General features: G+C 43.5%; 1 protein-coding gene across 1 annotated transcript in view; it reads left to right on the top strand.

Annotated features, from left to right (window-relative positions):
- Positions 1 to 1,681: 1,681 nt before the first annotated feature.
- LOC134617067 (immunoglobulin lambda-1 light chain-like) overlaps positions 1,682 to 23,898 on the top strand; it is a 31,213-nt gene continuing 8,996 nt past the window's right edge. Inside the window, exons 1-2 of the mRNA XM_063462233.1 lie at positions 1,682 to 1,894; positions 1,987 to 2,313. Of these exons, the coding sequence (XP_063318303.1) occupies positions 1,852 to 1,894; positions 1,987 to 2,313 (370 nt within the window). The 5' untranslated portion in view covers positions 1,682 to 1,851. The remainder of the gene's footprint in view (positions 1,895 to 1,986; positions 2,314 to 23,898) is intronic.

Raw genomic sequence — 23,898 nt, 5'->3', positions numbered from 1 at the left:
ATGAATCAAAAAGTACTTTTGTACTGTTGTGTAAATGTGTATGTAAAGGTGGATGACTGCCTACTGCAAATGAAATCTAACCATGGCTACAAATAAATGAAGCTGAAGCTGACGTAAAACACAGCCCTGTTTTCTTAAACTTGTCACTAAGAGTTCAAATGTATTTGGGGGAAATAAAAACATTCATCATTATGAAAAATCAAAACTGTGTCTGATCATTTTTCTATCAGCTGTAGCTTCAAAGTAGCTTCCTCTGCTCTTTGTTTGTATAAAGATGATGAACACACAAATGAAATGATCAGAGGACACAGATGTGAACCTGCAGCAGACCTACACCTGCCTGTTTCTACATATTCATGTTTCCTTATGTTGCTTTCATTGTGTTCCCTTTTTATCTGTATGAAAATGTTTGAAGTATTTTATGATCTTACAACTAAATCAAATATTTGTAAGTGATTAACATCTGTGGCCGATATTGTGTTTGTGTATTTCCTGTGAATTCAAACTATCGTCAATAAAACAGAACAATTAAAAATTAGATGCTGTGAATATTATTTATTGATTTTCTTTCACAGAAACAATGAAAAGCTGAACAAATATATTTAACAAGTTATATAAAGAAGAAAAAGAAGGCCAGAAAAGTCCTATTAGCATTAAAATACAGTGTCCAGCAGACAAATGATCATTTATCATTTTCCTATTAAAATATGAACCAACACAGCCTGACATAATAACACTAAACTACAGAATTCACACTGACTGTTCAGCTGCAAATATACATTGTGTTTGTGTACATGTTATATAGTACACATATTATAAGGATTACTGTGTACATGTGAATAAAAAGATGGCGCTCTGATGCAGCTGAGGCCAAACAAGGACGAGCTGTGAGATCAGACGAGGGCCAAGTGGTTTCTAACAGGTCCTCAAAGCTCCCATCAGCCCCTGCGGCCCACAGATAAGACTGCTGTCTGACCAAAGGCCTTTTCTCCACAGCACAATGTTTGAAATGAAGAAGCAAAGAGAAAGAGTGCCATCCTGTGGTGAGTCACAGGAAGTCCAAAGAGATCCAGACAGCTGGTTGGAGATGAATTTGACTTCACCTGGAAAGTGGAGGAGAGCAGGAGGCTGCATGTGGAAGTGACACAAAGCTGCAGTCGACTGTGTTCCCAGCAGAATCTCTGCTGACTTGGTTTTTACAAAGTCATCATTCAAAGCAGAACTTTATATAAAATGTGAGAACAGATCCCAAAGTTTCAAAGATACAAACATGTCCGAGTGAATTTGGGCGAAATGTGTATAAACTGTCTGTGCTTTGAATAATTCACTCAGTGGAAACATGATGAAGAACAACATGAAACAAAATCCATGATGTTATAAGACAGAGTGAGAAAAGAATGAAAGTCAATAGAAATTCAGTTCCATTACTGAATGAAGTGAAACACATTAAAGAGTTGAATCAGAGCTGAGGAGCTGTGTGGATTTGTAGTGTAGTGTTTTCTTCACAGCTGTTAAACAACAGATAACAGTGTGTGTTACTAAATTCACAGCAACCTGAATGTGTTTGTGGGAACATGAAAGTTTTTGAGTGTTTCTGCATCATGTGACCCAGATTTTTGGATCTGCTGTCAGATTGAAATGAAGACGATGAAACCACACAGCAGCTTCAGCTGAGCTGTCAATCAGCAGCAGCAGTCTTATCTGTGGGCCGCAGGGGCTGATGGGAGCTTTGAGGACCTGTTAGAAACCACGTGGCCCTCGTCTGATCTCACAGCTCGTCCTTGTTTGGCCTCAGCTGCATCAGAGCGCCACTTCTCCCCAGGTTCACCAGAGGAAACACCACTGCACAAAATGCTTTTCCTCCCAGCTGCTGCTCTGTGCTGTCTGTGTTCAGGTGAGTGTTTCCAGCCAATCAGGAGCCAACAAACTCAACCTGTAACAAACACTGTCACACTAACCTTCATCTATCTGTCTGTGTCTCTACAGCACTGGTTACCATGGCAGCTGAACAGCTGATTCAAGATGGTTTAACATTGACCAGGAGAGTTGGAGAAAGTGTCTCCTTCAGCTGTGGAGGGACGGAACAGTGTTATAGCGGTGTGCCCTATGTACAGTGGTTCCAGAAGAAAGAAAATGAAACATTCAAATTTATTTTTGTTTTTCATAGAGATAGTGGTGAAGCTCCACCTGATTTCGAGAACAGTACTTTCACAGCTGTAAATAAAGGGAAAGGCTGGGAGTTAGAGATTAAGGAAATTAAATTAAATCATTCAGCCACCTACTATTGCTTCTGTCCTAAGCTTGATACCCACAGTGAGAAATGATCCCTGCAGCCTGAACAAAAACCAACAGATGAACAGATGTCAAACAGTGTTTGTGACAGGAAGAGAGCAGTAAACCACAGCCCAGGTTCACAGATTTCACCTCCATCTCAGAGTCACAAACATACTGAGCTCAGGGAGATTTTTATTTACTGCTGTCAGAAATTCAATTCTATTTATTTCTGTTTAAACAGATTTTTCATCATGTTTTAAGATAGAAACAAGAGGAACAGATGACATCAAACTTCCAAATGTAAACAAATGTATCCTCAGTCCCACAAAAACATTTATTTAAAGTGAAAAAAAAAAACAGATTGTGTCAAACTGAATCAAAGTCCATCCCTCATTCACAGTGTTAATGTTCTCTTCATGAAAACTCTTCCAGCAGCACTTGTTGTTTAACACCTTTCAGTACATTTAACCAGACACTTTCTGTCATGGTCCTGGGTCTTTTGACCCAGCATTCTGAGTTTTCTGGGGGTTTTGTCATTTTGTATTTTGTATAAGTTCATGTTGTTAGTCTTAAGTTATTCTTTAGTGTCTAGTTATCCTGTTTTGAGTTTCTTATATTCCCTGTTTAGTTCCTTGATTATTTATTAGATTTCCTCTTGTGTGTCTGTGTTTATATAGTTTTGTGAGTTCTTGTGCCTGGTTTCCCCTCCTTGTGTTTTATTCCATCATGTTTTCCAGCCCGTCAGGTCTGCCTCTCCCCCTCGTGTTCCCTCGCTCCCTCTTGCCTGCCTCTCCTCCACTCCCGCATCATGTCTTGTGTTTCCATATTCGTTCTGTTCAGTTTTACTTCCCCTGTCTCGTTATCGTTTTTCGTGTCAGCTGTGTTCCTCGTGTGCTCTCACTTCCTTGTTATCCCTCTGTGTATTTCGGTCAGCATCTCCTCAGTTCCATGTCATGTCCTCCCTTATGGCTGTGAGTCTCTCTCTGTGTTTCCCCAATTTACAGAATCCCAGTTTCGTTTAGTTCTTTGTTTCACCTCTTTGCCAGCAATAAAGCTGTGTTCTTTTGAGTTTACTCTTCGTCTCTGTGAGTTTGCATTTGTGTCTTCTCCTGCCTGCACACAGCCATTTCATGACACTTTCACTTTAGGACATTTTAAAGACAAATCTTGGACTGATGTCAGGTCAGGATTTTGTCCTTCTAGCAGCGGCTCATTAGGACGCTGATTTTGTTGGACAGACTTTCATCAGTTTCCTGTGGATGTTTATAGAGGATGAATCAGTCATGGTGCCTCATCTTTCTATCACCTTCTTTTTTCTCTGATCTACATAAAATGATCTCAATATTTCAAATCTGGAAACACAGGACAAGATTTTTGTTTTCTTTTTGTGTTGTCTGACCTTTCACATTTGAGCAGCTTTGGCATGATTCACGTTAACAGTCTGTGAGGAGAACAAAAGAGCCCATGTGGGCCTCATCTAAGTATGATGTAGGCCTAATTAAAGATTGTGAGCCAGTGGTAATCACTCCAAAGTCCTCTTTTAGACCATGCCAAAGACAATATCCTCTGAAACTGGAAGCCATAGAGGGGATTACTCCTGTGTTTGAATCCCTGTTAAAGGCCGGAGTAATTATCCCATGCCCCACCTCTCCGGTTCGCACTCCACTATTCCCTGTGAAGAAAATCAGAGGACCAAATGAACCTGTTGAGTGGCGGTTTGTGCAGGACTTACAAGCTGTGAACAAGGCTGTAATCCCCAGAGCCCCTGTGGTTCCGAACCCCCACACCATTTTGTCCCAAATACCATCTGATGCTATGTGGTTTACTGTTGCTGACCTGACTAATGCATTCTTCTCTGTTCCAGTTCACCCAGATAGCCAGTTCTGGTTTGTTTTTGAGTTCCAGGGAAAAGCTTACACATTCACTCGGTTGTGTCAAGGCTACTGTGAGTCCCCCACGATTTACAATGCCGCCTTAAGAGACTCCCTGTCAGACTTGATCCTCTCCCAAGGCACAGTGTTACTTCAATATGTCGATGATCTGCTACTGTGTGCACCCACACAAGAGCAGTGTCTGGCAGATTCTCTCACTTTACTGACACATTTGCATCACAATGGGCGATCGTGGCTCAAGAGTTGGGAGTTCGCCTTGTAATCGGAAGGTTGCCGGTTCGAGCCCCGGCTTGGACAGTCTCGGTCATTGTGTCCTTGGGTAAGACACTTCACCCGTTGCCTACTGGTGGTGGTCAGAGGGACCGGTGGCGCCAGTGTCCGGCAGCCTCGCCTCTGTCAGTGTGCCCCAGGGCGGCTGTGGCTACAACGTAGCTTGCCATCACCAGTGTGTGAATGTGTGCATGAATGGGTGGATGACTGGATATGTAAAGCGCTTTGGGGTCCTTAGGGACTAGTAAAGCGCTATATAAATACAGGCCATTTACCATTTATTTACCATTCACAAGGGCCACAAAGCTAGTAAGTCAAAACTGCAGTTTTGTAAAGAGCAAGTCACATTCTTAGGGCATGTGATTTCTTACAACTCTCACCAGATTTCCTCCAAGAGGGTGGAAGCTATGATGACGCTTCCAAAACCCCTCACCAAAACACAGATGATGTCATTCCTAGGAACCACATCATACTGCCGCAATTTCATTCCATACTACTCCTCTGTGGAGGCTCCACTTACTGTGCTCATTCATGGTGCAAGTCTGTCAGCCAATGCTCGCATTTCTTGGACACCAGAGGCTGAAGCTGCCTTCACTTCCTTGAAACAGCTGCTGCAAACAGCGCCCGTTTTAGCACTTCCAGACCCATCCAAACCATATACACAAATGGTGGATGAAAAGAATGGTTTCATGTCTTCTGTTCTTTTACAGCAGCATGGTGATTCACTTCGCCCGGTGGGTTATTACTCTTCCAAGCTTGACCCAGTAGCTGCAGGACTGCCTGGATGCCTAAGTAAGTAAGTAAGTAAAGTTTATTTATTAAGCGCTTTTCATAGACATGTAGTCACAAAGCGCTTCACACAGAGATTAAAATAAACAGAACAATAAATAGCAAAATGCACAATATACACAATATAGAATTTAAATGTAAATTAAAAAATATAAAAATATAAAAGGCATTGGTCAACAGAAAGCTTGTTTAAACAGTAAAGTTTTTAACTGTTTTTTAAAGGATTCCACAGAGTCAACCAAACGTAGTTGTAGAGGTAGACTGTTCCACAGCCTTGGTGCCACAGCCTGAAAGGCTCTGTCCCCTTTCGTCTTCAGACGTGTTCTGGGAGCAACCAACAAACTCTGAGTCTGTGAGCGGAGACGGCGAGCAGTAGCTGCGTGTGAGAAGGCCGTGCTCGCCTCACGTGACATTGTAGGGGCGACCGTGGCTCAGGGGGTTGGGAAGGGCACCTGTAACCGGAAGGTCGCCAGTTCGGTCCCCGGCCTCTTTGTCCTGGTCGTTGTGTCCTTGGGCAAGACACTTTACCCTACCGCCTACTGGTGTTGGCCAGAGGGGCCGATGGCGCGATATGGCAGCCTCGCCTCTGTCAGTCTGCCCCAGGGCAGCTGTGGCTACAACTGTAGCTTGCCTCCACCAGTGTGTGAATGAATAATGTCATTGAAAAGCGCTATATAAATCCAATGCATTATTATTATTATTATTATTATTATTATTACTCTCCTCTGACAGTGCAGGTACCCCATGCAGTTTCTCTCATTTTGCTGGAGCAGAAAACTTCACACCTTTCTGCAGCTCGCTGGCTCAGGTACTCTTCCATACTCCTTGACATGCCCAACATCACAGTGAAACGATGCACAACACTTAACCCAGCCACTCTTCTCCCCACGCGAGAGGATGGTGAACCACACAGCTGCACTGCTGTATTGGGTGAAACTTGTACACCTCGGATTGACTTGTTAGATGTTCCCATCGAGAACTCTGACATAGTGTTATATGTAGATGGCTCCTCCTCACGTGATTCACGTGGAACTAACCGGGTGGGTTTTGCTGTGTGTTCTGATCATGCCACTCTCGTTTCAGGCTCGTTGCCCAGACACTTCTCAGCACAGACTGCGGAACTTGTGGCGCTCACAGAAGCCTGTAAACTTGCGGAGAGTGAGTCAGCCACCATCTACACTGACTCTCGCTACGCGTTCGGTGTGGTGCATGATTTTGGCGCCTTGTGGAGGCACAGAAAGTTCCTGAAATCTGATGGGAAGCCCATCCTCAATGCTAACCAGGTAGCAGAGCTGCTGGATGCCATCCTCCTGCCTGCTCGCATTGCTGTAGTAAAGTGCGCAGCACACACAGGTAAAACTGATTCTGTCTCCCAAGGAAATGCAGCCGCCGATGCAGCAGCCAAAGCAGCAGCCGAAGGAGGCCTACCCTTCCAACTTGTCCTGTCCACACCTAACCTCGCTGATCTTCCTGCTGTACAGTCATTTGCCTCCCAGCCAGAGAAAACTCTCTGGCGCAAACATGGCTGCACACTGGTCGAATCTGTCTGGCGATCTCCTGACGGCCGCCCATGTCTACCTAAACACTCCTTCCCCTGGTTTCTTTTTTTTTTATTTTTTATTTATTTATTTTTTTATAATAAACCTGTCCCGTTTGGTTCTTTTGCCATCAGAATTATTGTCTAAAGGCGAAGAAAGATGCCCAACGGATTTACTTTACCAAATGGACCATCCCAGCCTTGCCGTAATGGTCCATTTGATTTACCTTTTATTGTTTATTTTATTTTATTTTATTTTTTTTTTTACTTGCTAGATACGGGACAGGGGAAAAGAAAAGGGAGAAAGAAAGAGGGGGGAAAAAACAAAACAAAACAAAAAAAAAACAGCGGAGAAGAGGGACGGGGATAAAGGGCAAAAAACAAAAACCAACAAAATAAGCAGACAAAAAATACATATATCGATCACCTGTTGAGAAAGAAAAAAGAAAACAAGCAGAAGAAAACGAGAGTAATAGAATAAACAACATCACAATGATATATGGGAATATAACACTAAATACTTAATATTAAACATTATTGTGCAGCACGTAAGATTGACAGCGCACAGTGTGCTTTGAGGTAGGAGCCAAAAAGGGTGTAGTTTGTGTGTGTGATCACCTGTGTGTACACCTGTGAGCATGAGCGCGCTTGTATTTAAAAGGTTCCTTAATGTAATGATCTGCTAGAGGGTGTGGGGGGCCATAGTCCCATACACCAGGGCATGAAGCAGGTATGGAGGAGATCAAAACTCCAGACATCCAGAGGCCCCCAGAACACAAGAGACCAAGGAAGACCAACAGAGGGGCAGCCGCGCCACTGTCCCAGAAAGAGCTGAGGAGAGTCCCAGATGAGGGATCACTCAGCAGCCGCGGAGCAGAAGCCAGGGGGGGTTGCAGTGACGTGCCCGTGAGCTCCGCCGGCAGCCAGCTGTGCCTGAGTGACCGAGCCCCAGGCCGAGAGGCCGAGGGCACCCCACCCCCGAAGTGGCCCGAGCGAGCCCCAGGTTCCAGGCCCCGATAAGCAGCCATCAAGGAGTGAGCCGGTGTGTACCCGGACGCCCACCCCCGGACACAAAGACCCACCAACGCATCGATGTCTGAGGGCGTCTGCCACCGGCAGGGGAAGTGGTGGGGGGAGATAGGCCTCCAAACCTTGGAGGGCCTGAGATGTCCCCAGAGAGGTGGCGTCTGATACCCAACCTGACATATAGACACAGACATACAGGCACACTCAAATACAAACATCCATTCCCACCCTCATGCTCTCATAGGCAATTACTCCACACTCAACCAACGTGAAGACAGACATAAAGAGACGCTGTACACACAATCACACTCCCCAAGCGTACTCTAAGAACCGGGTCTAGGTACCCTTGCCCCTGGAGGGGGAAACTGCACCCAGACCCAGGTGGTGTTACCCTTTTCCCTGCAGTGGGGAGAAGCAGACTGCCCCGACTCCGCAGCAGCAGGGAGGCCCCACACACCAGACCCCAGTCGGACGGCCAACTCCTCCTCCTAGCCCCCCCGCTCCAGCAGGCCGCAGAGACCGGGGGTGTGAGAAGACTCCAAACCTCCCTCTACCCGCTCATATGTAGTGTTGATGTATATGTGTTCTAAGGTGCAATTAAAACCCAGGAGGGCATGGAGCTACCTGCCAGAGAGCAGCAGGTAAGCGCATAGCCCCTCCTGATAGCCCTCAATGTCTACGTGTATTTAAAATTGAGAGGTGGGCAACGATGTCAGGGGTGAGGTGTACACCCTGATGGTAATTTGGAGTCTGTGTTGTGAGCCCACCCCCAAGATCCTATATGTATGTGTTATGAGAGTGTGAGTAATGTGAATGTCTAAGTTGTGAGATAAAATTGAGGCAGAGGCAGCCAGAAGGGGACAGAGGGGGGGGATGCCTCCTCTGCACCCTGGTGACACACCCCTACCCCAAGGCCCTGCATGTGTGGGTGATTGTGGTGGAGCGGGAAGAGGGAGGCAGCTGGAGATGGAGAGGGAAGAAAGGGAGGGGCAAGTGACCCCTCCCTGGGGCCAGCTCCCCCGCTGACCCCAGTAGGCACCCCCATGCTCTGCAACCCGCAAGGGAAAGGGGGCCCAGGCCCATCCGGACCAGGGCCAGTGCAGCAGTGCCGCCCGGCCCCACAGAGCCCGGGACAGCCCACCCGACCCCACTACAGAGAAAACTGCACCCACCCCATCATCCACTCATCTTCCAGACTACACAAGACAATAGACGCCCAGGCTGAGATCTTCCTCCACCTCTCCTATATCTCCCCCTCCTGCAGAGAGAACTCCTGAGGAGAGGAAAGCTCCTGCAAGATGTGACAACCTCCCCCACCAGTTGAAGAGTCCCCCAGGTGGCTCGATGCACTGGCGGCGCCCTGCGCCAGGACTGGGCCCCCATATACCCACCCGCCCACAACCCCAGCAACACACCAACCAGGACCCGAGCCCCCGAGGCCCGGCCAGGGCCCCAGCCCAGAGATGGAGCGCCCCCAGAACCTCACGCCTGTCCCGGACCCACCCAGGGGCAGCCAGGCTACCAGGTCAGTAACCCACGTCCGTCAGCACAGACCCTCCCCTAGCCCCGCTGCACGCAGCCACGAGGAAACCGTCACCTAAGAGCCAACAGAGCCCTTAATTGGCCATGACCGCTACCCCGGGTTGAGCCCCCCAAGGAAGATGCTCCTAGGGAACCCCCCGACGCCCTAAGCCTGTCCCTACCCCCACACCAATCACAACAGTGAAGGTCAGACCAAACTATGACCCCCCACCCCCACTAGGTGATGGAGCTGATCAAAGGAGCCCAGAGCAATTGATCTGATGTGGTGGCAGAGGCTGTATCAAGACTAATGTAATCTACTAGATAATTTCTATACTGGTTAGAATTAAGATTATTTTTATTTTTCCAGTTCATGAGGACTGTTTTCTTGGCTATGCATAGGGCAGTGAAAACCATGTGGGCTATATTCTTTTCTGAAGTGACATTATCTAAGCTGCCCAACAAACACACTAAAGGAGAAGTTGGAATGTTACATTTCAGACACTTCGATAAGTCTTCACATATCTCACGCCAAAACTTCTGAACTGGTGGACAGAACCAAAGAGCATGGATATAATTGTCCGGTGAATTGGTTTGGCAGTGTGAGCAGTTGTTGGTAGATGTAAAGCCCATCTTGAACATCCGATGACCTGTATAGTGCACTCTATGTAGTATTTTGTATTGAATTAATTGAAGACTGGGATTTCTAATTAGATGAAAGGTTTTTAAGCAAATCTGAGACCAGAAGTTTTGGTCTAAGTTAACTGATAAATCCGCTTCCCATTTTGCAATAGGAAGTGATATTGATTCATCTATTTTAGAAAGCATTCTGTATATTTTGGATAGTAATTTGGGGGTTTTAAGAGTAAGAAATTGAACCACACTTGGTGGTGTTTGTAGTTCAACTTGACCCGGTTTAAATTTCTTTTTTACTATGGATTTAATTTGTTGATATTCTAAAAATCTTTTCTTGTTGATCCCATATTGTGTAACTAGTCTGTCAAATGAAATAAATTCTGTTCCTTCTAGTATATGTTCTAAATATTTGATTCCTTTACCACTCCAATCTGAAAAGTTTATCATATTATTGTTTTGTAATATGTCAGGGTTATTCCAGATAGGTGTACGTTTGCATGGGATTAATGAAGACTCTGTCAACTTCAGAAACTCCCACCATGCTGTCAGAGAGGAGCTAATGTTGACGCTTTTGAAGCATTCATGTCGTTGAATGTTTGAGCTGATAAATGGTAGATCTGAAATCTCTAGATTATTGCAAAGTGCTTGTTCTACATCTAGCCAAGGTTCATCTAAGAGGGTATGTTTTAGCCATCCTGAGATAAATTGGAGCCTGTTGGCTAAGAAGTAGTGCTGAAAGTTAGGTAGTTCTAATCCTCCTTTATCCTTGGTCTTTTGTAGTGTTTTTAAGCTTATACGTGGGGGCTTATTTTTCCAAAGGAATTTGGACATATATGAATCTAGAGATCTGAACCAATCTTGTGGCGGTTTAGTTGGGATCATTGAGAATAAATAATTTATTTTTGGTAAGACCATCATTTTTATAGCGGCAACCCTTCCCATGAGTGATATGGGTAGACATTTCCACCTAGCCAGATCGCCTTCTACTTTCTTTAAAAGTGGGATATAGTTTAATTTAGTTAGATCTGCAAGCTTGGGAGAAACATTAATACCTAAATATTTTATATTTCCCGATTGCAGTGGAGTAGAAGAGGAATTATGGAAGGAGCAATTAATCGGAAGGACTGTAGATTTTGACCAGTTAATTGAGCAATCTGATATTCTTGCAAAAGAGTTTATCAATTCAATCACCCCAGAGATATTGGTTTGTGAATTTTGGAGAAAGAGTAGCACATCATCCGCATAAAGGCTGATTTTATGTTCCACGTTCTTGCATTTTATGCCCTTAATTACTGAATTCTGTCTAATTGCTGCTGCTAGTGGTTCAATAAAAATTGCAAACAGTGAAGGGGAGAGTGGGCATCCCTGCCTGGTGCCCCTCACGAGACAGAAGCTGGAGGATGTCTGGTCATTTGTTTTGACACAAGCTGTTGGGGAATTATATAGTATTTTTAACCAGTTGATGAAAGAAGATCCAAAACCAAATTTGTGTAAAGTTGCAAATAGAAATTTCCAGTTAACTCTGTCAAACGCTTTTTCTGCATCTAAAGAAAATATTGTAGTTTCAAGGTTTTTACTGTATGAGTAGTCTATCAAATTAAGTAATCTACGTGTATTTGTTGATGAGTGCCTACCTTTTATGAAACCAGTTTGGTCAGGATGAATTAAGAGGGGGGTTATTTTCTCTAGTCTCTTCGAGAGAGCTTTGCAGATTATTTTAAGGTCTACATTTATAAGAGATATTGGACGATAGCTTGAGGGATATACAGGGTCTTTCCCTGGTTTTAGCAGGAGATTAATGTTTGCAGAATTCATATTTCATGGGAGTCTGCCATTTTCTTTGATTTCCAACAGCGTTCTGTAAAAAATTGGGGCTAAAATCGTCCAGAATTCTTTGTAGAATTCTGCAGGAAAGCCGTCTGGACCTGGAGCCTTATTATTGGGCATACTTATCAGGGCTTCCTGGAGTTCACCTGGTGTCAGTGGCGAATCCAATGCCATTGCTTGAGAGTCTAATAATTTTGGGAGAGTTATGTTGTTTAAAAACTGATCAATTTCCTTTTTAGATGGGTTTATTTGTGGTGAATACAACGTTTTATAGAAATCCCTGAAGATGTTGTTTATTTGTTTCGGGTCATATACTGTGTTCCCAGATGAGTCTTGAACAGCACATAGAGTTGTTTTTTCTTTCTTTATTTTTAGCTGGTTTGCTAGAAATTGACCGGATTTATTACCATGTTCATAATTTTGTAAGCGTAGTCTTTGTACTAAGAATTTTGTTTTTTTATCAATTATCTCATTTAATTCTAGTTTTGTTTTGCGTATTTTGTTCAATGTTTCCTGATCTTGGTGGGACGCATAGGCTTCTTCTAGTGATTTGATGGTTTTTTCTAATTCCTGAATATTTTTGTTTTCTTTTTTCTTTTTATGTGATGAGAAAGAAATTATTTTACCTCTCATCACAGCTTTCCCTGCTTCCCATAGAACAGAAGCTGATGTTCCGGGAGTGTCATTAAAGTCTAAATATGAAGTCCACTCTTTTTTAAAATATTTAATAAAGTCTTCATCTTTAAGCAGTGATGTATTAAATCTCCAGTTTTTACTAGGCGTAGTATTATTCTTGTGCATTAGTGTTAAAGATACAGGAGCATGATCGCTGACAGCTATAGGGTGAATCTCAGTGTCTGAAATGTCCCTCAGCAGTGAGCTGCTGACCAAAAAATAATCCAGACGAGAGTAGGAGTGATGAACATGTGAGAAAAAAGTATATTCCTTACTGGTGGGGTGAAGGGAGCGCCATACATCGCAAAGACCAAAGTCGCTCATATACTGTTTGATTATATTTATGGACTGCCAATTACGCTGAGTTCCTGCTGTATTGAGCCTATCCATTTCTTCATTTAGTCCAAGGTTGAGGTCGCCTCCAAGAACAAGTGTGCCATCTAAGTGTTCAGAGAGTGCACTGAAAAAACTGTGAAAGAATGAGGGATCATCAACATTTGGACCATATACACTTACAATACATAGCTTTTTATCAAGTATAGATAGTTTAATGATTAAGAATCTGCCCTCTGGATCTATAACTGTATCGAGTACTGTGAAATTAATTTTTTTATGGATTAAAATTGCTACTCCCCTTTGTCTAGAATTATAACAAGCTGAGAACACATTAGGAAACTCAGGTGTTTTAAGTTCATTCGAACCTCTAAGAGGTCTGTGGGTCTCTTGTAAAAGGACAACATCTGCCTGTAGTTTTTTGAGTTGGTTAAATATGTTTAACCTCTTTTCTCTGGAGCCAGCTCCATTTACATTCCATGTAACGAATCTTAGTGCACCCATAGATGTCTGTGTATAACTAGGGGTGTGCGCTGTGTGTGTCGCTTAGACAGGTGGAGAGAATACATCACTTGTTCGTAAATAAAAAGAGGGGGAGAGAGAAAAAATGTGTGGTGAGATGCTCCCTGAGTCTGACTATGTGTGTGCATATTTACTAATATGAGTAGCTTGGTTTAAGTGTGTGTATCCTATACGACTGTGTGCGCTGTCTGATGTAAATGTGCTGCCGTTGAGCGCATGGCTGTGCGTGATCGTGCTGTGCGTATGTGTCCAAATAAAGGATGTTGTTTGTGGATGAGTGTGGAAGCAGGTGATCGAAGCAGTGAAAGAAAGAAAAAAGAAAGAAAGAAACCAAGGACAAGGGTGAGCAGCATAAAAACAAGAGGGGGAAAAAAGAGAACAAAAAACGAGAAGAAAAAAAAAAAAATCCGGAAACATTCCGATCAAACCATTGACGGAGAGTGACGGTGTTAATTCTGCTATGATATCACACCTAAGATGTGATTTGATACTAGTAAGTTAAACAGATGTTAATGCAAGTTAGTGTGAGTGGGTGGGGAAAGGGTGTAGCGGATTCTTATCTGGTGTGAAGTTAATACAGCTACGGAGTGATGTCGGGGTTGCGGTGGAGCTGTCCGTCCACGTACAGCCGGTCCACAGCGATGACAGCGCGGGAGCCCTTCTGGATAAAGCTGCGTCGGATTGGGAAGAGGACCCTGCATCGTTCCAGGATCTCTTTGGGGAACTGGTCGTTCACGCTGAAGTCCGTTCCTTTTAATTCCCTGCCGCGGCTTTTCACCTGTTCCTTTTGTTTGAAGTGGCCGAATTTGGCCACGATAGGACGTGGTCTCCCGGCCGCAGCCCGAATGGGGCCGAGGCGATGCACCCTATCAAAGACGATGTTCTTCACCGTGTCCTCAGGTGGTTTCTAAAATGGACACATGGGTTAGACCATGCCTCCAAAGGGGGGATGCTACAAGCAGTAACATCGCTATGGTTCACCAAAGGGTTTTCCACAGCAGCTGAGAGGTATTGTAAAAGGTGTCTCATTTGTGCAACCAACAATGTGGGACGCCCAGTACAGGTGAACACTGCAGCACGCCCCCCACCAGACATGCCTTTTGACCATCTAATGATGGATTTCATTGAATTGACACCAGCCGAGGGGAAGAAGTATTGTCTAGTAGTAGTGGACATGTTCTCTAAGTGGGTAGAAGCATTCCCCACTAAAAGTGCAGACAGCAGTGCAGTGGCAAAAGCCCTCCTGTCAGAAATCATTCCCAGGAAATCCATCCTGGGAAAATCACAAGTGATAATGGTACTCACTTTGTGAACCAGGCATTGAAGGAGATCAGCAAGCAACTAGGTTTCAAATTGCAAACACACTGTCCATATCACCCACAATCTGGAGGTGCTGTGGAGAGAATGAACGGCTCCTTAAAATCCAAGCTGGTAAAGTGCTGTGAAGAAACTGGCCTCACATGGCCAAAAGCACTTCCCCTCGTGCTGATGTATGTGCGCACACGAACCAGACCTCCAGTACACCTCAGCCCTTATGAGGTGTTGTATGGAGGTGCTGTACCAACACAGAGCAGAGCAGCTATCTGAACGCTACTCCAACAGAGGTCGATTATCTTGTTAATAATTTTACCTCCTCACTACGTACGACTCTGGATACTGTAGCTCCAGTGAAAACTAAGGCCTCAAATCCGAAGTCCCTGACTCCGTGGTATAATTCTCAAACACGTAGCCTAAAGCAGATAACTCGTAAGCTGGAGAGGAAATGGCGTGTCACAAATTTAGAGGATCATCATTTAGCCTGGAGAAATAGTTTGCTGCTTTATAAGAAAGCCCTCCGCAAAGCCAGAACATCTTACTATTCATCACTGATTGAAGAAAATAAGAACAACCCCAGGTTTCTCTTCAGCACTGTAGCCAGGCTGACAAAAAGTCAGAGCTCTACTGAGCCAACCATCCCTTTAACGTTAACTAGTAATGACTTCATGAACGGGGCCATCTGCTGCGACCGGTTGGGGTGAGAGAAGGAAAACAGGATAAAGACAAGCTGTGGAAGAGAGACAGAGATTAATAACAGATATGATTCGATGCAGAGAGGTCTATTAACACATAGTGAGTGAGAAAGGTGACTGGAAAGGAAAAACTCGGTGCATCATGGGAATCCCCCGGCAGCCTACGTCTATTGCAGCATAACTAAGGGAGGATTCAGGGTCACCTGGTCCAGCCCTAACTATATGCTTTAGCAAAAAGGAAAGTTTTAAGCCTAATCTTGAAAGTAGAGATAGTGCCTGTCTCCTGAATCCAAACTGGAAGCTGGTTCCACAGAAGAGGGGCCTGAAAACTGAAGGCTCTCCCTCCCATTCTACTTTTAAATACTCTAGGAACAACAAGTAGGCCTGCAGTGTGAGAGCGAAGTGCTCTAATAGGGTGATATGGCACTACAAGGTCATTAAGATAAGATGGGGCCTGATTATTTAAGACCTTGTATGTGAGGAGCAGGATTTTGAATTCAATTCTGGATTTAACAGGAAGCCAAAGAAGGGAAGCCAAAATAGGAGGAATCTGCTCTCTCTTTCTAGTCCCTGTCGGTACTGTTGCTGCAGCATTTTGGATTAACTGAAGACTTTTCAGCGAGTTTTTAGGACATCCTGATAATAATGAATTACAGTAGTCCAGTCTGGAAGTAATAAATGCATGAACTAGTTTTTCAGCGTCACTCTGAGACAGGATATTTCTAACTTTAGAGATGTTGCGCAAATGGAAGAAAGCAGTCTTACATATCTGTATAATATGTGCATTGAAGGACATGTCTTGGTCAAAAATGACTCCAAGGTTCCTCACAGTGTTACTGGAGGCCAAGGTAATGCCATCCAGAGTAAGAATCTGGTTAGATACCATATTTCTAAGATTTTCAGGGCCAAGTACAATAACCTCAGTTTTATCTGAATTAAGAAGCAGAAAGTTAGCCGCCATCCAGGTCTTTATGTCTTTAAGACATTCCTGCAGTTTAACTCATTGGTGTGTGTTACCTGGCTTCATGGACAGATAGAGCTGGGTGTCATCTGCATAGCCGTGAAAATGTATGCTAGGTTTTCTAATGATGCTGCCTAGGGGAAGCATGTATAATGTAAATAGAATTGGTCCTAACACCGAACCCTGTGGAACACCATAATTGACCTTAGTATGTGAAGAGGACTCTCCATTTACATGTACAAATTGGAATCTATTAGATAGATATGATACAAACCACTGCAGCGGGGTACCTGTAATACCTACAGCATGTTCTAATCGCTCTAATAGGATAGTATGGTCAACGGTATCGAACGCTGCACTAAGGTCTAGCAGGACAAGCACAGAGATGAGTCCACTGTCAGAGGCCATAAGAAGATCATTTGTAACCTTCACTAAAGCTGTTTCTGTGCTGTGATGAGCTCTGAAACCTGACTGAAACTCTTCAAATAAGCCATTCCTCTGCAGATGATCTGTTAGCTGCTTGACAACTACTCTTTCAAGGATTTTTGATATGAAAGGAAGGTTGGAGATTGGCCTATGATTAGCTAAGACAGCTGGGTCTAGAGATGGCTTTTTAAGTAAAGGTTTAACTACAGTCAGCTTGAAGGCCTGTGGTACATAGCCGATTATTAGAGATAGGTTGAGTGTGATTGTGTGTACAGTGTCTCTTCATGTCTGTCTCCATGTTGGGTGAGTGTTGAGTAATTGCATATGAGAGCATGAGGGTGGGAATGGATGTTTGTATCTGTGTGTGCCTGTTTGTCTGTGTCTATATGTCAGGTTGGGTATCAGAGGCCTATCTCCCCCCACCACTTCCCCTGCCAGCGGCAGACGCCCCCAGACTTCGGTGCATTGGTGGTTCTTTGTGTCCGGGGATGGGCGTCCAGGTACACACCGGCTCACTCCTTGGTGGCTGCTTATCGGGGCCTGGAGCCTGGGGCTCGATCGGGCCACTTCGGGGGTGGGGTGCCCTCGGCCTCTCGGCCTGGGGCTCGGTCACTCTGCCACAGCTGGCTGCCGGCGGAGCTCACGGACACGTCACTGCAACCCCCCCTGGCTTCTGCTCCGCGGCTGCTGAGTGACCCCTCATCTGGGGCTCTCCTCAGCTCTTTCTGGGATAGTGGCACAGTTGCCCCTCTGTTGGTCTTCCTTGGTCTCTTGTGTTCTGGGGGCCTCTGGATGTCTGGAGTTTGATCTCCTCCATACCTGCTTCATACCCTGGTGGAAGGGCCTGTGGCTCCCCACACCCTCTAGCAGATCATTGCATAAAGGAACCTTTTAAATACAAGCGCGCTCATGCTCACAGGTGTACACACGGGTGCTCACACACACAAACTACACCCTTTTTGGCTCCTACCTCAAAGCACACTGTGCGCTGTCGATCTTACGTGCTGCACAATAATGTTTAATATTTAGTATTTACTGTTATATTCCCATAGATCATTGTGATGTTGTTTATTATATTGCTCTCTTTTTCTATCTATGGCTGCACCAGCTACAGGGGCCTGGCTAGCTACGGGTGAAGCCCAGTCTCCAATTCAGTAATCCTGGCCTCCAGAGCTGCAAATATGCTACATTTGTTACAGGTATCATTACTGCTAAAGGAGGCCGAGGAGTAACTAAACATCTGACACAATGAGCAGGAAAGTGCAGGAGGGTGAAGTAGCCATGCTGCTAGCAAACTGGCTATGAGCTAAGCTAGCGAAACAGTAAAGACACAGTGAGTGAATACTTTGGCTATAATTAGGTAGTGAGTACACAGAGAGTGTGTTTCGGATGAAGCACGTGAAGATTATACTATGAAAAAAGAATGTATCTAAAAGTTTTTAATTAAATTGCAAAGCAGATAAGCTACTCAAAAACACCACTGTGTTTGAGCAGGAACAGGAAGTGATACTCTACCGCAGAGAGAGCAAACACCAAGTGACAGCGCCACCAAGAGTCAGATTGGAGGGCCTTGTTTCCTCGCTTCCCCCTCCTGTTAAACTCCACCTGCGAACAAGTAAGACTGCTTTATACTTCAACTGTGGATCTATCTAAGTCATTTTCCCAAACCAACTCTGACTCAGCTCTCCCTCTGTTTCAGTGCCTCTCCAACAACGCCTATCACAGTTCATGTTTAAATTTCACAGTAATTTCATAGCTGTAGCTCATAGTATTTACCCATTCACATTCATAGCATTGAATTCACTTTGTCTGAGACCTCATATTTCATGCTCATTTGCCCTAGCCTCATTCTTAGCCTTTTTCAACTGTAAATATTATCATCACTACTTCATTGTAAATAAAACTCGTGTTCACTTCATTCTGAACCTCCGTTTGAGTATGCTTTTGGGTCCACCTCAGATTCTGGCTTCAGCTGTGACAGTTTCACTGCTATGTAGCGCTTTGAAACAAGACTGAAATGTTTCTAAAATGCCATTAATTTCCAGACAAGCCTGGAGCTGAATGAAAACAATTTTTTCCAGGACTTTGGACAGAAAGGGGAGTTTAGAGCTTGGTCTAAAATTTGAGAGAACTGTTGCATCAAGATTTGGTTTTTTTTGAGAAATGGGTGCACTATGGCATGCTTAAGATCAGTTGGAACGGTTCCCATTAGAAGAGGTGTTTATAACAGCTAAAACTCTAGGTCCAATAGTGTCAAAAACTTCTTTGAAAAGGCGAGTTGGGATAATGTTGAGGTGACACATAGAGGGCTTAAGAAGGGAAACTACTTCAGCCAGAGTGCACAGAGAAACAATATGGGGGAACTGAAGGATCATAAGCCGGAGGAGTGATATGAGACCTGATAGTAGCAACCTTATTGACAAAAAAAAACGTAAAAAGTTTTCACAGGTGGCTGGAGACATTGGCAAGTTTGTGGTGGGTGGAGGGTTGATAACAGAATTAATGGTGTTGAATAAGACATGGGGCCTGTAACTGTTATTAGAGATGATGTCTGATTGAATACTTAGTTTTTGATTTTCTAACAGTGTCCTGATAGAGAAAACAGGGATACAAGTACCTGGGAATCCCAGGGGCAAATGGAAATCACAAAGCTGTTGCTAGGAAAGGTAAGTCCTAAGGAGTCAGCTTAATGGGATGAATAAGAGACAGCACACGAACAAGCTCTAAGTACAAGATCCATAGAGGCTGGGGTCTGCCACACCAGGCAAGACCCCAGGTGCAGGCTGTACAAAGATATCCCTGAGATAATCCTGCACATAACAGCAGGGTGCAATATACTAGCAGCAGGGCTCATTCCCGCTGCTTCACACTTGGCTGCAAACCGCTCCAAGTGCAAGCTGGAGGCTGTCACTTATGAAGCCAACAGAACCACATCATCTATGAGAAAGAGTTTCTGAGACTGCCCAAGTAGAAGCCTTCCACCACATGGCCACGCCTAGAAAATCTGTCCTTAAAAATTATGAACAGAATCAGCGACAAGTGGCCCTTGCAGAGTCCAACACCCACTAGTAACGAGTCCGACTTATTGCCCTCCACGCGGACCAAGCTCCTGCAACAGTTGTATAAGGATCAAATTGCTTGTGGCAATGCAGCAGACAACCAAGACAGCCCTACAACATCCAAAGCCTTCAGGAACTCAGGGCAAACCTCATCCACCCCAGGGGCTCTGCCACCAAGGAATTGTTTAACTGCCTCAGTGACCTCACCCCTGGCAATGGATGGGAGTTTTTTCGGATCCATCTGGTGGGCAAAAACAGTACTTCAGTCCTTTGCCCTCCAGCAATCCTCTGAATGTTTTTGAGTTCAACTTTGCCAAAATGACAGATAGTTGCTGTGCTATCAGATGCACTAATCAACATATATTTACAGTGGCCAGAACAGTGTAGCGTATGGGCTGTTGATTGTATTGGTGACCCAAAGGCACCACAATCTCTTACTCCAAAGCATCTTATACTGATTAAATCCAAAGTTCCCCTACCAACACACAGGAAATCTGTGAGAAAAGGTGTGTACAGTAAAAAGATGGCATACACTGTAAAAAAAATATTGTAGAATTTACGGTGAATTACTGGCAGCTGTGGTTGCCAGAATTTCACCGTGAAAAATAAATTGTAAATGTAGAACACAAAACGGTATCCTATTTTGGTAACCTTAAATTTCACAGTAAATAATAATTATTTCTTTTACAGTAAATGACTGAATTTAAACATAAATTCATGTGAAAACAACAGACATTCCGTTAACCTGATTACAGTCTTACTTTGTAAAATATAGTGAAACTGTATAAAATAATACGGTATCATACCTAAAAAGTTGAATATTACGGTAAATTACTGGCAGCTGTGGTTGCCAGAATTTCACCGTGGAAAATATAGTAATAATGTAGAATATATAACGGTATACTTTGTTGATAAATGTAAAATTCACAATAAAGAATCATAAACCTGTTCATGGTAACTCATGTAAAAGCAACAAACATTCCATTAACCTGACTACAGTTTTGCATTGTAAAATACAGTGAAACTGTATAAAATAAATATTAAAAAGTTGAATATTACGGAAAAATACTGGCAGCTGTGGTTGCCAGAATTTCACTGTGGAAAATATAGTGATAATGCAGAATACATAACGGTATACTTGTTGATAAATGTAAAATTCACAGTGAACTTTGGTTTTTGTGCAATTATTACATTGAAATAAAGAACTAATATAAAGTAAACCAGTTGACAAAGCACAGAAGAGCTGTATAATACAAAACATGCCTTTTTATTTAAAAGTTCATATTTACACAAAATTATTGGCAGCTGTTGCAGACAGAATGTCGTCTAAAAAAATTAAGGTCCAACAAATGAGGTAATAAACATAATAGGGCTAACTGGCATAAAACTTACATTCTTTGACTTTTTGTCATAATTTGCTAGAAACATTAATAAAAACCAGCAGAGACAATGATTAAATTAAACAGTTAACATCCATCCATCCATTCGCTTCCACTTATCCTTTTTCAGGGTCGCGGCGCTGGAGCCTATCCCAGCTGTCATAGGGCGAGAGGCGGGGTACACCCTGGACAAGTCGCCAGTCTGTCACAGGGCTAACACACAGGGACAGACAACCATTTGCACTCACATTTACACCTATGGGCAATTTGGATTAATCAATTAACCTATCCCCACAAACTCCATGTCTTTGGACAGTGGGAGGAAGCCAGAGTACTCGGAGGGAACCCACGCAAACATGGGGAGAACATGCAAACTCCACACAGAAAGACCCCGGCCTGATGGTGGAATTGAACTCAGAACCTTCTTGCTGTGCAGCAACAGTACTAACCACCGTGCTGCCCTAAACAATTAATACTTAATAATCAAATTAATGACTAAAAAGGCACTGATCTAATTAATATCAAACTTAATACAACCAAAAACAAATAAGTACATAATAAACAGTCAAACAAAATTTAAAACACTTGATACTTGCAGTGGTTGCCAAAGTTTCTTTTTATCCAGATTGATAGTAGAGGGCTTTCAAAACAGTCTCTGATGGTGTCTGAGGAACTGGAACAGGTTTTGGATTCAATGTGCTGGAGGACTTGCATGTTGTTCTTCAGATGCTCGGTGTAGATTAGCGATCTTTCCTTGCAGTCTGAAAGCAAATACAAAACACAATAAAGCAAACTGCCCATTTCAAAAGCAAATATACAATCTTACATCTAATAGAGCTGACACAATTAATCGTATAATGATTTACAATTGTGATGCATTGTGGGGAAAAAAGCATTCTTAATCCATTCAGAAGAAACTAATCGATTATTAAGACCACTAGAAAAATGCCAAAAAAAAAAATCATCTTTTGCATGGTTGGATCTTAACAAGGTTCCAACAACATGCAACAAGCAGAAATGGGAGTGAGACAAAACATTTAACTTACATTTCACAAACTTAAACTGGGACAGGCTGTTTTACAGCTGATCAAATGTTTAGGACCACTTGTCTTTAAAAGGCAAAATTTGTGCAAAACTGTGGGTTCATTGTCATCTTCTGTCAGGTAGTCAGACTGTCAGGATATTCTGATGGCAAAAGCAAAAAAACTTTCCTTGTTGAACATGGTCGGCTTGTTGAACTGCATAAGTAGGGTCTCTCACAGCGTGCCATCGCTGCTGAGATGGGATGCAGTTAAGACGGTCATTTCTTAAATAATCCTGGGTGTTATGGAACAAAAACGTGAAGTGGAAGACCTAAAAAATCCTCAACCTCAGTTAAGGCCATTAGTGGTGCCGATTGCACCATAATAATCATCAAATGGCATCTGAGACTGAAGGGCTTCAAAAACTAGTTCTCTGATGAGAAAAAAATATAACCTTTATTTATCCTGTAAAAAAAATGCAACCTTGATGGTCCTGATGGTTTCCAACCTTACTGGCATGACAAGCAGATCCCACCTGAGATGTTTTCTTCGCCCTACAGACGAGTGGGTGCCACAATGACTGGGAAGATGCTTTTTCCTTCAGTGGAACAATGAAGCTTCAGAAGGTGCAGGGGTGTCAAAAGGCTGCTGGCTATGTCCAGATGTTGCAGAGAGCATCCGTGATGGCTTAGGGCCCTCATCTGTGTGGTAACGACTGGGTTTTTCAACAGGACAACGCTACAGTACACAATGCCCACAGGACAAAGGACTTCTTCCAGGAGAATAACAACACTCTTTTGGACCATCCTGCGTCTTTCCCTGATCTAAATCCAACTATGAATGGACAACAGTTCCAGACAGTAGACACCCTTCATGTGGCCCTCTTCACCACTTGGAGAAATGTTCCCACTCACCTCATGGAAACGCTTGCATGAAGTGATCAACAAGAACAGCGGACCAATTAATTACTGAGTTCAAGTCTGGAACTTTCTGTTTTGAGGGTTTACCCATGTTTTCTGGAGGTGTGGTCCTAAACTTTTGATCAGCTGTAAAACAGCCTGTTTCAGTTTAAGCGTTGTTTTTAACAAATTGCATGCTCAAAAAATGTTTTGCCTCACTCCTATTTCTTCTTGTTGCATGTTGAAGCTGTACTTGGAACCTTCTTAAGATCCAACCATGCAAAATATGATTTTTTGCCATTTTTCAAATGGTCTAAAACTTTTGATCAGGACTGTACAACCTAAAAATAACAGCAATTTGTTTTCTTCAGCCACATACATCACAGTGGACCAAAAAGTGCAGTTTGTGTTCAGACAAGTTTTGAGCTATAAAAAAGTAGCTTATTTGTTGATGAAAAGAAACAAACTGAAATGAAGTTATCATGATGCACTGGGAAAAAATTATATTTTTCAGCGCAAAACGTCTGTAGTTTTCTAATAAAATCTCTGTTACTGAGCCTCACAGGTCCTTTTCTTCTGCTGCTGCGCATCACATGCCAGCAGTGGCTTCGCACATGCGCGATTGGATGCAGTGGGGTAAAAATCATCTGCTCCATCTTCCATTCCACCACGTCATCAATTATGAGAGGCAACAGCCTTAAAAAGTTCCAGTTTTATATTAACTGTGCTGAGAGTTTGTTTGAGGACTGATCTCACACGGCTTTGAAGAGGTATCAGAGTCAGAGTATTTAAACTGTTTGATGCTCCGATTCAGAATGGAGTAGGTGAACCATTCTTTTTT

The sequence above is a fragment of the Pelmatolapia mariae genome, linkage group LG18 (assembly GCF_036321145.2).
Source record: "Pelmatolapia mariae isolate MD_Pm_ZW linkage group LG18, Pm_UMD_F_2, whole genome shotgun sequence".
Taxonomy (NCBI): Eukaryota; Metazoa; Chordata; class Actinopteri; order Cichliformes; family Cichlidae; genus Pelmatolapia; species Pelmatolapia mariae.
This window is presented reverse-complemented; position numbering and strand designations above follow the sequence as displayed.